Here is a 15794-nt window from a genome sequence, read left to right on the forward strand (position 1 = left end):
CCCAGATTTGAATCTTGTTTGTGTTTCCTGTGAATTCAACTTCTCAACACCAGGAGCAGGTCATGTACCCAAAGAGACGGGGCATTGCTGAAGTCGAACACACCAGGCTAGGCCCCACTTATCTCTCCCTCTCCCTTTTCTTGCAAGCTACTGTCGACTTTGAATCAGTCCAGCAGACAGGATTTAACCGAACGCTCACCACGGGACAGCTGTGTCCAGCAACATTCCAATGGACACATGAGTTTTCCTTTACACACCACAGGGCTCCACTCCCAGAAGGAAAAATAGCTCCCACCAGTTCAGCACAGAATTCATGTAGCGTTAGCCCCAGTCTTCCAACACAGAGACGGCAGGTCCAGCGTTTACTGCTAGATGCTCTGAGGCATCTACATTTTAAACAGAATTTTTGTCTGTCAACAAATAATTGTTGGCTTGGCTATCTTACAAGAGAGGGGGGCAGTAAAACCAAACTGGACAGTGCCTCCTCAGTCAGGATACCAGAGCTTCCAAGTTATTGGGCATGATGCAGGACTCGCGGGGCAAGGTTCTCTGACCAGTTACGCTGCGAGTTAGGGTCCATTCTGGCCTTCAGGTCTGTGAAGAGACCCAGGCACCACTGACTCTTAGTAATCCTCCAAACTGGGAAAGAAAAGCAGAGGGTGGGGAGGCTATAACTGATGGAGAAAGCCAGCAGGGAAAAAACTCACCATTAGCAAGGTCTTATCTCAAGGCTTAGTGCTTCTAACCTAAAATTCCCCAGTGTGGGGTTCAACCCAGACCGGTGAGCCCTGAGAATAGAGCCCAGCCTGCCCAAAGACCATATCCCTGGTATGGCTCAGACTCTTCCTTGAGCACCTGCCCACGCTGAGCTCAGCTTAACCCTTTGCTCACCAAGGACCAGGAAATGAGCACATTTTAGCCAGTGCTGCCAACATAGAATCATAGAATATCAGGGCTGGAAGGGACCTCAGGAGGTCATCTAGTCCAACCCCCTGCTCAAAAGCAGGACCAATCCCCAATTAAATCATCCCAGCCAGGGCTTTGTCAAGCCTGACCTTAAAAACGTCTAAGGAAGGAGATTCCACCATCTCCCTAGGCAACGCATTCCAGTGTTTCACCACCCTCCTAGTGAAAAAGTTTTTCCTAATATCCAACCTAAACCTCCCCCACTGCAACTTGAGACCATTACTCCTTGTCCTGTCCTCTTCTACCACTGAGAATAGTCTAGAACCATCCTCTCTGGAACCACCTCTCAGGTAGTTGAAAGCAGCTATCAAATCCCCCCTCATTCTTCTCTTCCGCAGACTAAACAATCCCAGTTCCCTCAGCCTCTCCTCATAACTCATGTGTTCCAGACCCCTAATCATTTTTGTTGCCCTTCGCTGGACTCTCTCCAATTTATCCACATCCTTCTTGTAGTGTGGGGCCCAAAACTGGACACAGTACTCCAGATGAGGCCTCACCAATGTCGAATAGAGGGGGACGATCACGTCCCTCGATCCGCTCGCTATGCCCCTACTTATACATCCCAAAATGCCATTGGCCTTCTTGGCAACAAGGGCACACTGCTGACTCATATCCAACTTCTCGTCCACTGTCACCCCTAGGTCCTTTTCTGCAGAACTGCTGCCTAGCCATTCGGTCCCTAGTTTGTAGCTGTGCATTGGGTTCTTCCGTCCTAAGTGCAGGACCCTGCACTTATCCTTATTGAACCTCATCAGATTTCTTTTGGCCCAATCCTCCAATTTGTCTAGGTCCCTCTGTATCCTATCCCTGCCCTCCAGCGTATCTACCACTCCTCCCAGTTTAGTATCATCCGCAAATTTGCTGAGAGTGCAATCCACACCATCCTCCAGATCATTTATGAAGATATTGAACAAAACCGGCCCCAGGACCGACCCCTGGGGCACTCCACTTGACACCGGCTGCCAACTAGACATGGAGCCATTGATCACTGCCTGTTGAGCCCGACAATCTAGCCAACTTTCTACCCACCTTATAGTGCATTCATCCAGCCCGTACTCCTTTAACTTGCTGACAAGAATACTGTGGGAGACCGTGTCAAAAGCTTTGCTAAAGTCAAGAAACAATACATCCACTGCTTTCCCTTCATCCACAGAACCAGTAATCTCATCATAGAAGGCGATTAGATTAGTCAGGCATGACCTTCCCTTGGTGAATCCATGCTGGCTATCACTGTGAGAGGAAGCAGGGGTGCTACATGATGTGTCCTTTGCTCTTGGAGTCTATCAGCCAGGGTAGAATTTCAGCAGGGAGCTATGGCACGCACACTGGGCATGGGTTGTCACGCCCTCCCGCCCCCATCTAGCACACACCGCAGCATATGGGACAAGCAGCAGGGGAGACCTGATAGCCGGCAGGCCACAGCCCTTGGTGAACTGCCTGGCATTGTGCCTCCGAGCACTTGAGTACTCGATGAGACTCCTGCCCTGCAATGCGGGCAAAACCCCTCCCTCTCTTGACACTAGCAGGTCCAGGCAGCCTCAGGCAAGGCTAGGGGGTTCCCGTTTGCGGGAACTTAATTTAGGTACAAACACACACAAGCTGCTTTGCAAGGTAAGAGGACATAGGAAGGTCTTCCAGGAGCAAGGAATCTGCCAGTTGCCCAGAGGTGCCCAGGCCTTTCCATGCCAGTGTGCTGCCTGACTAGGCCAGCATTTCAAATGGGTGAGAACCCACGGCACTAGCTTTGTACATGGGAGGCTGCAAGGTTGCTCCTAACAGATTGGTTTCTTGTACCAGATATGGGCAGGCTACCAAGCCTCCTTCTCAGAGAGTGACACCGGAGATGCGTCTCCCATAAGATCCTTTAATGCCCTGCCAGGAATCACAGTTGTGAGCCTAAGCAAGGTGTGTTACACACGGCTCCACCTAGTGTCTGAACAATACGACACCGTTTCGCATTCCATTGCACAACTCAAACACACTGCGCAAGACAATGAATAAAGAGCTGCCAAGCAGGAACCGTTTGCAGAGTTCAGCCTAGGAGCAGCGCCGCTTACTGGCATGTTATCCTATTAACTGGCTATGTACAGACAGCTCTTCCGCAGAGCAATCTTTCAACACTGTGCAAGGCGAATGGGAGTCTAGTTCGGCCCCAGGGCAGTGCGGGCCTGCTCTGAAACCCAGTGAACCCACTGGAAAGAATCCTATTGACTTCACTGGGATTTGTCTCAGCCCATGCATGAGTAACTAACTGAAGTCAGATAACTTTGTATCTTCCAAAGGAGAAATGGAGCCCAAGGAGCAGAGGAGTTTGTAGCTGATGTTGAGACCTGGGAAATCAGAAAGAGAGAGACGGGGACTGAGTAAAAGAGGCAAGAGGCACAGGCAGAGGAAGAAACCCTGTGAGAGAGAAAAGCTAGCTAGAAATTGACACATCTGTAAGATTTAAGGAGTGAATGAGGGACAGAGGATGAAATGACAAAGAGAAAGAAAACTCGAAGAAGAAAAGCAAGCTGGATTTTGCTTGTCGCTAATTGCACCTCATGTTTTAATTGAGAATTTCCCTGGCCATTTGACTCAATCCCTTGGCTGCCTCTAACCTGAAAATCTCCAACTCCGCTGGGGCTGAGAAATCATTTTAACTGGCTGCAAAAGTAAACAAGGTGCATCGACCCGCAAGACACCCGTGCTTTGTGCTGACCTGTCAGGTAAGCTCTGCCATTCTCATCTGCAAATTTAGTCCCCTCCAAGGGTCCAGCAGATGGGTTAATATTTTCATTTGCATGTGCAGCCACTGTTAAGAAGAGAAATGACCCAAATAGAGCAGTTCTGCACTCCCATGGTGCACTGAGCATGCTTCCCTTGGGGCCTACTGTGCGGCAGATGACAGAGACAACACATTTCCCCAAATCCCTCAGTAGAACTCCCCAGACCCTGCCATATAGGACCTCCCTAAAATCACTGGGTGAAATCTCTGGCCTATGTGTTGCGGGAGGACAGGCTAGACTAGTACAACAGTCCCTTTTGGCCTTCGGGTCTGTGAGACTTAGTGGGAAAGGTTCTTGCTAATGTAAATTAAGGCAGTTTCAGTCCCAACTGTACTCCTTGCTTCTGATGTTGAGGAAGAATGTGGGTGAAGGGATGCTGCTGCAATGGGAACTGGAGTTGTTAAAACTCAGCCTTTTGCAGCATTCAGGATGCTGGCTGGAAAATGATTGAGCAGAAATTACACTGTGACATTCCACACTGAATCTCTCAGCAAATGCTGATCACATCTGCTCAGTTTATAAATCAAAAGAAGGCAGCGGAGGGCAAATCCTGTTCTTGGTGACAGTGGTGTAAATCCAAATCAAACCACTAATTTCAGTGACGTTACTCCAAATTTACACCAATGTAACTAGGAGCAACATTTGCCATGATTTTTCTCATAGCCGGCAGCATGGAAACCTCCAGCTGGGTTCTCTGCCTTTTCCATCATTGCTGGTAATAAAGTCTCTGCAGCCAGAACTCAGCTCACAAGTTTGTCGGGGAACAGACTAGAGTTGGTTCTGTTGGATGTTAACGAGAACCCAGCTAGCTCTCCCCTAGCTGTAAAGTGCCTCTGCCAGGGCAAAGAGCTCTGCAGTTATTTTGGCTCAGCCAGCAATGGTTCTTTGAATTGCTCTGCACTCAACATAAAGCATATTTTTCCTGACTGTCTGATTTAACATAATCACAAGTGCTTTACTTATCTAATAATTTCCAACTGAAATAGAAACTAATGTGGGCAGATTTTGAAAGCAAATGAACCCAAGCCACTCCCTTTTGCAAATGCTTCCCAAGATCACTTTTGCTGTTTGTTTACAGAGGCTTGTTGGGTTGTGGAGTGAGAGGCAAGTGTTTCTTCAGCAGGTGGCTTTGTTTAATTGGTCTCTGCAATGCCCTGAAGGGAGAGATGATAATCAGGAGAGGTTTCCTTCACAGGTCTTGGAAGGGAGAAGGAAGAGAAGGGCCTCAAAGACAAGGCTGAAAACAAAAAATGATGATTTGGATGAACAAACCTTGAGCCACAGGCTGAAAGAGATGGAGATAAAGGTGGATGGGACATTCCCATAGAATCTTTGTTCTAGCCTTGGATCTTACTTGATTCCTACTTCACTGGTGCCACTGACTTCTCTCCCTTGTTCCTGAGGCTTGCTGTTCACCTTGGTTCTTGCTACAGCATTTTAAATCTTCTTGTATTTTCCCGTCCCCAGTTTATGATCCCATTATAAATGCCCAAGTGCCTGGAGGCTCCCTGGACTTACAAGCAAAGACCACTCCACAATCATTCCCCAGTGCCCCCTTGTACTTCCCCCCTAGATTCAACTTTTCACCCCAGCTTTACCATACTGCGGAGTTTCTGCTAGAGATGGGCTAATCTGGGATCATCTGGAGTCCGTCCAGATTCAGGGGTATTTCAATTTGGGGCTTTGCTTTGGGTGAACGTCTGCTTCTCGCCTTCTGCTCTAATTGCTGTCAAAGAGTGATGCAATGGCAAGGACATAGCTAATGATAAGCTAGCACGACAATAATAATTGGCAGCCATGCCCAATAAGTGCCCCCTGGTCTCCTGGGAAGTCCTCTGCTCTTCCTGCCCACTCCATATGTACCGATTCACTCATAAATTGCACAGTTGACGCGTCAACACCCTGTTTACTCAGACTGTGTGTGTTTATTGGCTGTCCCAGATGTATCAGGACTGATGTTTTAACCCCTCCACAAATACCAGGCTCCCCACCACTCTGTTCCAATTAGCAAATACTTCTAGAGATGAAAGCTCTACAAGGAGCTTTCCGAGGAGAGTTTAAGTCATCTTGACCTGCACACCCATCACAGTGATGCTGTGCGTGGAACTCCCTGCCTTTTGCTAGTGGTCTGGCTTATTTCTGCAGGCATCCGAGTCTTTCTCCCCTTTCACAGCTGCTGTGTCCTTCTGATGGAAGCTACAGCTTCATGTCCCAGGAAAGCATTTCAGCACCTTTAGCCCATAGGTGGGAGCTTGAAACTAATAAGAAGTTTATTTATTGTAAACACTCAGGCAGCCTGTACATCAGCGCTGCCTTCTCCCCTTGGAGTCCTGGAGACATAAGATTCCACCCTGCCCTGTATGGGGCACAATTCCCACAAAGGACATTCTTTTTGTGCAGGATGGGTGGGATGTCAAGGTTTCAGGACCAGGTAAATGGACGGATTACAAGGGTCTGCAAGTGGCTATGATTCAGGGCTGGCTTACCTGGCTAACTATCCCTTGATAGCAGCTGTCCATGACAGAGAAGCTGGGCCCTTTGAAATAACAGCTATATAGAGATCCTTCTGCACAGCCGAGCTCACTCCCTGCTTCAAGAAGGACCGGGAGAGGAAGTAAGGGGATCGGACATGCACAGGGGGGTTCTTTCTGCTCCACCAAAGCCATCCTCACATTAGGACAGATTTAAAGCCATTTTCATTTTCAGGTTGCATTGGCATCTCTGGGCTCAGGTAGGTCAAAGCTGCGAAAACTTCACTTGCCGTCTGGTTTTGAAGCCAACAGGTGACTGACAGGACACAACAGGCACCCCTAAACCTTCACCTAGGAGATGGTGCTGGCTGTCACGCCTGCAGACAGCTCACCCCATCCTAGCATACCCCTACCTGCTCAGGCATCCGCTCAGCATAGCTTGCTACCAACGTAGCCATCCACATTCCATCCCCCCTGCTACCTCACAGAGGACAAAAGTTATATATGACTGACCAAAGATCTGGACTCTTCACATAGAGATTTAAGACTGGGGTCAAATTGAGCCCAGGTGCAAACAGGTACAACGCCACCAACTTCAGCTAAATTATGCTGGGTTACCCTAGGCTTTAATTTCAGTCCAAGTGTCACTTTTATTCCCCATCAGATCTGGATCTTGCTGAACAACAAACAAAACCAGCAGAAGGAGGATTACTGGGCTGCCTGACTTAGAACTCAGAACAGTACCATAAGGGATTGGAGTTAAGATTGGGGGAATCCAGTGAGCAAGAACTATTGGGGTAACAAAGCAAAATACTAGCCAGCTCCATATTTTAGAAGGCAGCTGCAAAGTTCCCACAAGGGCACAGCCTTGTTGCAAGCAAAGCCAATCCCAGCACATTACAACAGGAATTTGTCCTGGTAGCAATGTCATACCAAACAGAGCAGGTGGGCTGGGAGACTCCTATGTGTGATACCTCGTGCCAGGGTCTCCTAGCTGGGGCAGTGTCCATTGAAAAACTTTCCTCACAATTAATAACAACAAAAAGCCCCTTAAAATGTGCACTTAGGGAGGTTTTTTTACAGATGTCCCAATAGAAAAATATACATTTCCAAAGCCCAAATGCACACAGATCTAACTCTATCAATAGTACACAGGGATGGGTTTTTATCAAATATTTAAGAGTTTTTAAAAAAATCCTCCTAAAAGTATCTGAGATTTAAAAGAAGTTTTGGGGGTGAGGTTCTTACTGACCATCAGAATCGTAATGTTTCCAGATGTCCAGGAACTGGGATGCTGTAAGCTCAGCCAAGTGCAGGTAAGGGGCTTGCTGCTTCACCGCCATGGTCAGCTGCCAGGGCAACCCTCCGTGCTGCTCTGTCTCCTCTCTTCAGCTCCCCTGATCTCGCCACCAATATCTCTAGCCTCTCTCCGCTCGGCCTTTATATAAACCCTCTGGAGCGTGCACAGGGCCCTGGCAGCCATTAGAGGGCGCACAGTCTCCGAGAACCTAAGATATAGCCAGAAAAAGGGAGCGATTGCAAGAGAGAAATGGGTAGAGGGGGAGAGGTGTGGAGCGTAAGGGGTGATGAGCTGAAGGGAGGATCTGAGTTTCTAGGATTTCGCTAACATCTGGAGGTTTCTGCATAGCAGCAGCCAACCGATCTAGTTAAAAAGACCCAGCTCTCTGGAATTGCTGCCATTGATCTATATGGCAGCCTGCTCAGAGGTCACCAGCCCTAGCATGATACCCTCCCTATTGAAAGCGGCTCTGTGTGCTCCAGAGGGAACCGGCGGGCTTGCTGTGCTCTGGGATGAGACACGCCAGTGGAACCCCTTGTAATGGAGTCCAGAGCAAACTGGACCGAGCTCAAAGACTTTCAAGACTCTTCTGGGTTGTGGCACCCAAGCCCAGGGACAGGACCTGGGTAAGAGAATTCAGTGCTGTTCTGTCTTGGTCCAGCTGTGTAGTAAGGAGAAATAGTTATCCTGAGGACTGATCGATAACCACTGTGAATTGGGCTGGGAGGTCTCCGGCCAGCTCCACCTACCAGCTCTCCCAGCCAGTCCTTCCCCAGTGTACGTGTACGTGGCTGTGATACCCTGTGGTGGACAGCTCAGAGAGAATAAAAGATCTAGCCCTGCTGCACCCAACAAAGAATCCGTTTTGGCTGAAGTGGTAGAGATGTATTTTCGTGGAGCCACGGGCTGGTGACTGCAAGAGGCCTTATTAGTGGCCTTCCTTACAAAGCAGTCCTTCTAGAGAGTGGGACAAGCTCCTGGTGGGATCATTGCGCGGGTTGCTACTGCCTCTTCCCTTGATGTGCCTGTTCACTAGGGAGGGGATGCTGGTCTCTGGGGCTGTCAGTCCAGCACCTTACACAAGCACTGGCCATCGACAATTAAAAGAGACTTGGACTGCCCCAGCTGCTGTTCTGTATAACAAATGACATTCCGAGGGCTCCTCTACCGGACCAGAGACAGGTGGTGCTCAGTAGCACTGGGACAGACGTGATCCACACAGAGCAGGCCAGGGCAGGCCAGAGCGAGGGATGTAGCTTCGTTCCTGGCCCACCCTCAGAGAAGCATCTTGCTGTAACTAATCAGACTGAGCATGCCTTGGGAAATATCCCTGTCCGCTGATGAGAGGCCTGGACTCTCTGGTCTCTTGCTCTCCAACCTAGTAGGACCAGAAGGGCTGGCAGGTGGAAGCATGATCAACTTTCCGGTGGCCAGGTTACTGTCATGGCCTGCTAGAGAAATATCTGCCAGCTGATCATGCACAACATTAACTGAGTCCTAAATAATAATGCTACCTAGCTCCTCTACTGAACTTTTCAGCCATGGATCTCAAAGCAAGGAAGGAGAGAAGCATCATTATCCTAATTTGACAGGTGGGGAAACTGAGGCACAGAGAGGTGAAGTGACTTGCCCAAGGTCAACCAGCAGGTCAGTGGTCTCATCTAATATAGAGTCCGATGTGGTTATTGTCCCTATAAATGCCTGATCCTGTCTGTGAAATTACAAAACCCTTGGCACCTACAGCACCTTGCGGTAGCGGGTTCTATACGCCCGTTGTACATTTGGCAGGGAGGCACCTAGTGGAAGTGAGAAAGAAGCAGTTTGGGTAGGGGGCACTCTGGGCGAAAGGACCGAATCCAGTTCTGGTGTAAGAGAGCAGGACTGCACTGATGCTGAATTTGGCCCTAGAGAGTTCTGGGGTAATCAGAGTGTAACCCTTCTGCCAGGTGGAGCCAGCAGCAACCAGGGCCAGGTTCAAAAGCTAGGGGTTCCTTTTCAACAGTACAACATAGAACCGGCTCGTGCCCCCACCCAGTAACCTGGGAAAATTCCAAACCACCCCTGGGCATCTCTGAGAGGCCATACTTCCCCACTCACAAGCAGAGTCTGAGTGTAGCAAAGAAACTTTTAATGAAAGGAAGGAAGTCCCCCAACATTAATTAGGGAAAATGCCACAAGCAGGATTCATAATCATGAAACTGTGAGCAGGACGCCCCGCCCCCCCCCCCCCCGAGTGCGTGGGGCAGGACGCCCACCCCAGAGTGCGTGGGGCAGAGCCTTCTGCCCCCTGTTCTTGAGTTCTATAACCAACAGTTCCTTTCCTGTGCCCCCTCTGCTCCCTCACCACACCCCACTCACAGGGGCTGTCCTAGGTCAGTGGGGACCCTGGATTCAGAGGTGCATATGGGTGAGTTCACTTCCCACCTCAGGAAAAAGACACCTAGAAGAAGACCTCGCCATCTGGCCACCCTGCCAGCCGCCGCTCTTTGCCACTTGGCTGCCCTGCTCACCGCTTTTGCTGGATGGTCATCAGTCACCTCGAGCTGCCACCTGCTGCTCTGCTGTGACCTCTGCAGGTCAGTATCTAAGGCTTTGTCTGCACGGCACAGCTTTTAGCGACATACCGTGTCACTAACAGTTGGGCAGTGTAAACGCTTTCAGCCCTGCACATGGAGTTCATGTTGTGGACAGGAGAGCGCTCACACACGGCCACTTGCGTGATTTTTAGCTCTCAGCCGACTGGGCAGAAACACTGTCCCACCACAAGTGAGCTCAGCTCTCACCGAGTACTTAACATAACAACAGGCTCCGAATAGAGCCTATTTAACTCTATCTTTAAACAACCAAACCAGGGACCCTTAGAGAGAGCCCATGACTCCTGGCTGAGGCACCTGTCTGCATTGTCACAGAGGTCTAGCATTTGAGCCCCCGACTTAGTAAGTTCCTTTCAGCTGAGCGTGACCCCTTCATTTGGGACAGGTTGAGCACAGTTCTGCTCCCCTTTATTCATACAATAAAGACAACATTGATAGCAGCATGTCACCCCCCTGCATTCAGTACTAAAGTGATTTGTAACCCAGCACCAGCCAAAGTTGATCTAGACTGCGGCTGCTGTACACCACTGCCTGAACCCCCCTTAACCCGCCAGCAGAGGGAATGCTCGCATGGTAGCTCTAATCCACCCCTCCAAGCCCTTGGTGCAGGGGATGCATTTTGGGACGGCCTGGGTGGTCCCTGGGACAGCCCTAGGAGGCCATTGGCAGCCAGCACAGTTACAGCACCTTCTGGCTCCTCTGATCTATGCTAAGGGGCCAGTCCAATGGTGGCTGAGGGTGATGTACCCCCTACCCCTAAGCTTACTAATCTCTCTGCAGCCATAGGCCAGGGTCTGGCTGGCATGGAGCTATCCTCAGGCCCAAGGGATCTCAATCCAAGGCACCAGTCCTGGCACCTCAGTGGGACTGTGCATGGAGGCAAGTTCTGCGCCAAGTGGGAGACAGGGCCTGACCCAGGGACTGGATGCCTGTGGTGAGAAGGAGGCGATGGTGTTGGGCACAGACTCGGCAGTGCCATGGCTTTGTGGGGGGAGGAAGGGGGGGAGCTTGGTTTCTTTACTTGGATCGTTTGGGTTTGGTTTCAGTGTATGGGTGCTCTTCTCTGAGGGAAGTGTGGGGAGCAAGTGAGGAAGCCAAGCAGGTCAGAAGGTGGTTCTAAGGGTGGGAAAAAGCAGCGAGACAAAAGGGAAGGGGGACTTTGGCCCTGCACCAGCTCAGAAGCCCAATGGCACAAAGAAGGGCTAAAGACCCCTTCTGAGCTGTGCCTCTTGATAGGTGCAGCCCAGGATATGTCTCATGGGGCTCAAGGCAAGCTCATAGCCAGATGGAGGGATTCACCAAGGAGAGCTCCCAAACACAAGCCGTGGAGGTGATGCTGGCCAGGCGCAGGGAGATGATTGGCTTTCAGATATTCATTCCCAAGGCTCTGGAGGGACTAAGGAATAGTAATGTGTGTGACGTTGCACTATGTATGCTTTTATGAAAGTATGCTGATGAGTGTGAATATAATGTAACTAAAATATGCTTCATGCAAAAGATCTCTTGTAAGGTATCATTACAAAGCTTATAATCTACTGAGTGTGGTCATCCTATTTGTATAAATGTATCACTCTTGTATCTGAAACTGGAAATATGAAATATAACTCTGCAAAATTTGGGCCATTAACGGTGGTTTGGAATCTTGATGGCTCCTGTTAGGGGCTTATTCCTTCACCCGCTCACTTCCCTGGTCCTTCTCGCATGAACAGAGAGCAACAATACCCGAAGTCCAAAGGTGCAAACAATTCTATGTTTATTGGGGTGAACTTCTAGTAAGCAATGATTCCAATTTCCTTCCTTGGTGTCCCCCTTCCCAGCTCTAACACCACAGAACCTTGCCTGTGTCCCTGTTCCCATTCCCCCCTTTAGCAAAACATTATTCCAATTTCCCCACCCCCATTCCCCGTTCCCATTCCCGCCCTTCCTTCCTGATTGACTGCAGACTGTATAGTAAAACTTGAAAAAAGAAAAGAAGTACTTGTGGCACCTTAGAGACTAACCAATTTATTTGAGCATGAGCTTTCGTGAGCTACAGCTCACTTCATCGGATGCATACCGTGGAAACTGCAGCAGACTTTATATATACACAGAGAATATGAAACAATACCTCCTCCCACCCCACTGTCCTGCTGGTAATAGCTTATCTAAAGTGATCATCAGGTCAGGCCATTTCCAGCACAAATCCAGGTTTTCTCACCCTCCACCCCCCCACACAAATTCACTCTCCTGCTGGTGATAGCCCATCCAAAGTGACAACTCTTTACACAATGTGCATGATAATCAAGTTGGGCCATTTCCTGCACAAATCCAGGTTCTCTCACTCCCTCACCCCCCTCCAAAAACCCACCCCCATACACACACAAACTCACTCTCCTGCTGGTAATAGCTCATCCAAACTGACCACTCTCCAAGTTTAAATCCAAGTTAAACCAGAACATCTGGGGGGGGGGTAGGAAAAAACAAGAGGAAATAGGCTACCTTGTATAATGACTTAGCCACTCCCAGTCTCTATTTAAGCCTAAATTAATAGTATCCAATTTGCAAATGAATTCCAATTCAGCAGTTTCTCGCTGGAGTCTGGATTTGAAGTTTTTTTGTTTTAAGATAGCGACCTTCATGTCTGTGATTGCGTGAACAGAGAGATTGAAGTGTTCTCCGACTGGTTTATGAATGTTATAATTCTTGACATCTGATTTGTGTCCATTTATTCTTTTACGTAGAGACTGTCCAGTTTGACCAATGTACATGGCAGAGGGGCATTACTGGCACATGATGGCACATATCACATTGGTGGATGTGCAGGTGAACGAGCCTCTGATAGTGTGGCTGATGTTATTAGGCCCTGTGATGGTGTCCCCTGAATAGATATGTGGGCACAATTGGCAAGTAAAACTTGAGTTCTGCTTAGCTATACCTTAACCAATCATTTTACTGAAATTTAACTAACCATCCTAACATATTTTAAGGTGATTATTTAACCAATTATGTCCCACCACCTTAATTGGTTTACACCCAACAAAATTAATTATACAGCAGACAGGAACAATCACAGAACCAGACAGAGATTATACAGACAAACAATAGGGAGATGGGGACTACATTGATAGAACAACACAGAAATGCGGATTTCACATCCCAGCTATTGATAAGTGAGTTCTTGCCAGACAGGATGCTATCAAACTAAGTTTCCTTTTACATCTTCTTGGCTCTTCCCTTTCTCTGGAGGCGATAGGCATTATCAGGACAGGATTGTATCCTAACAGCCCAATAGCACCTTCTTTCAATGTGACTAGTTTGGAATGTGAGGAGGTGACTGGTCGCTTCCCAGCTTATGGCTGCCTCTGCTACTTAGCCAGAGGCCTTAGCCTAAGCACAGGGCCTCAGACTGTCACAATGAGAAAAGGCCCTTACACCGGCAGACAGTGATTTTGATTCTTTCTTTCTTTTATACCTCTATAACTAGCTAAATGATAAACGTATACCTAAATTCTTAAAGTATAGGCCTTTGCAGACAGGCCTGAATATCTATATCCTAACAGCTCCCATCAACCAGGGCAACTGACTGTGGATGGCTCTGTTTGCAGACAGGCCTTTCTGTGGGTCAGGCTGGGAGGAATGAAGGCTTGGGGTCTCACAGGACATGTGATCATGTCACCTGAACTGGAATCCATTTTTAACCTGGTGTTTTTCCATTGAGAAGGAGGGTGGGAACCCAGAAGGACAAAGGATTCCTGCCTTATGCAAAAGATATATAAGTGGGTGGAACAGAACAAAAGGAGCGGCCATCATGAGAAATCCCCTCGCTACCACCTGAGCTGGAACAAGGGCTGTACTAGGGGAAAGGATTGTGCCCAGACTAGGAAGGCGTCCAGTCTGTGATAAAAGTATACTGAAACATCTGAGGGTGATATTTTATCTGTATTCAGTTTTCTTACTGTACTAGACTTAGACTTGCATATTTTATTTCATAGAATCATAGAATCATAGAATATCAGGGTTGGAAGGGACCTCAGGAGGTCATCTAGTCCAACCCCCTGCTCAAAGCAGGACCAATCCCCAATTAAATATTTTGCTTGGTAATTCACTTTGTTCTGTCTGTTACTACTTGGAACCACTGAAATCCTACTTTCTGTATTTAATAAAATCACTTTTTACTTATTAATTGCCCAGAGTATGTATTAATACCGGGGGGGGGGGAACAGCTGTGCATATCTCTATCAGTGTTATAGAGGGTGAACAATTCATGAGTTTACCTTGTATAAGCTTTATACAGGGTAAAATGGATTTATTTAGGGTTTGGACCCAACTGGGAGTTGGGCATCTGAGTGTCAAGGACAGGAACACTTCCTAAGTTGCTTTCAATTAAGCCTACAGCTGTTAGGGGACGTGGTTCAGACCTGGGTCTGGGTTTGCAGCCGGCTAGCGGGTCTGGCTCGAACTAAGCAGGGCACTGAAGTCCCGAGCTAACAGGGCAGGAAAGCAGGAGCAGAAGGAGTCTTGGCACATCAGTTGGCAACCCCCAGGGGGTTTCTGTGATCCAGCCCGTCACAATGAGGCCCCCACATTCCACTTCTGTGGGAGGTGGAAGGAAATATCCCGGGGGGGCAAAAGCACAGAAATGTGCCCCCCACATTCCATGTCCTTGTCAGGAGAGGGCAGAGGGGGCCTCTGAGACTGGTGCACAGCGCCACGGGACTCACCTTCCCCACCCTCATGGGAGAACGCCGGGGACAGGTGCAAGACCCTGTGACTCGTGGGGGGCGGGGGAGGGGGGGGCTAGCATCTGCAGCGCAGCAGCCTCCTGGGGTGGTTTCCATTATATCCAGGCTCAATGGCTCTCAGCACCCCCCCAATACAAACTGTTCCAGCCCCCCTGAGCAGCATGGCAGCCACCTTTCGCCGGATTCTTTCATTGACAATGAGATGTAAATAAACCCAGAGAGTGGCCTCTCTACTCTCCTCCCACGGGGGTGCATCTGTTCCCTTTCGGAAAGGCTAGGTTAACACGTGTCTCAGCTAGCCATAGAATGGCACAGGCGAGAGAGGCCACCGGCCCATTTTTCAGGAACTGGGGAGGCATTCCATCAAGAGAGCTCTGAGCAACAGCATCGGTGCTGGAACTAGGGGTGCTCGGCATGCTGCCACCCCCCGCCCCCAGGCTTGATGTGGGGTCCATTGTATACGGGGGTTCCAGTTCGGTTCTGTGGCTCTCAGCACCCCCACTATAATCATTTCCCCGGCACCCCTGAGCAATGTAACAGCAAGGCACAGAGGGGAGACAGGGTATGTGCACGCGCAGGGCACACAGCCGTCGCCCAGGACGGGGGTGAGTCTGAGCAGAGCTGTTTGGCTGGGCTGGTTGCTAACCCTTTCACATGGCAGCTCAGGCTGATGTTGCTGCTACCCTGCTGTGAAGTCCTCACCATTTCCTTCAGCAGCTCTTACAGTTCTCCTGCCCACCTGACGGCAGCTGCCTCGCGAGAACCACCAGATGGCTGGAATACTGATTCCAATGGAAAACCTGGATTTCAGCGCACCCTGATCAGGTGATCCTTCCCTTGGCAACTCTGCACCCAAGTGTCTTTAAGATAAACTGCTCCCATCTAAGTAGGCAGGAGCGTCTTTCCCTTGACTGGCAGGTATTTCAGCCAATCCCTGCCCTACAGTAATGGAGCTTAACTCTGCTGCAGTGATT

General features: G+C 49.2%; 1 protein-coding gene across 1 annotated transcript in view; it reads right to left on the reverse strand.

Moving 5' to 3' along the window:
- CALB2 (calbindin 2) overlaps positions 1-7548 on the reverse strand; it is a 61298-nt gene extending 53750 nt beyond the window's left edge. Inside the window, exon 1 of the mRNA XM_077831170.1 lies at positions 7458-7548. Coding sequence (XP_077687296.1) covers positions 7458-7548 — 91 coding nt within the window. The remainder of the gene's footprint in view (positions 1-7457) is intronic.
- Positions 7549-15794: the final 8246 nt, after the last annotated feature.

This window comes from Eretmochelys imbricata, chromosome 12 (assembly GCF_965152235.1).
Source record: "Eretmochelys imbricata isolate rEreImb1 chromosome 12, rEreImb1.hap1, whole genome shotgun sequence".
NCBI lineage: Eukaryota > Metazoa > Chordata > Testudines > Cheloniidae > Eretmochelys > Eretmochelys imbricata.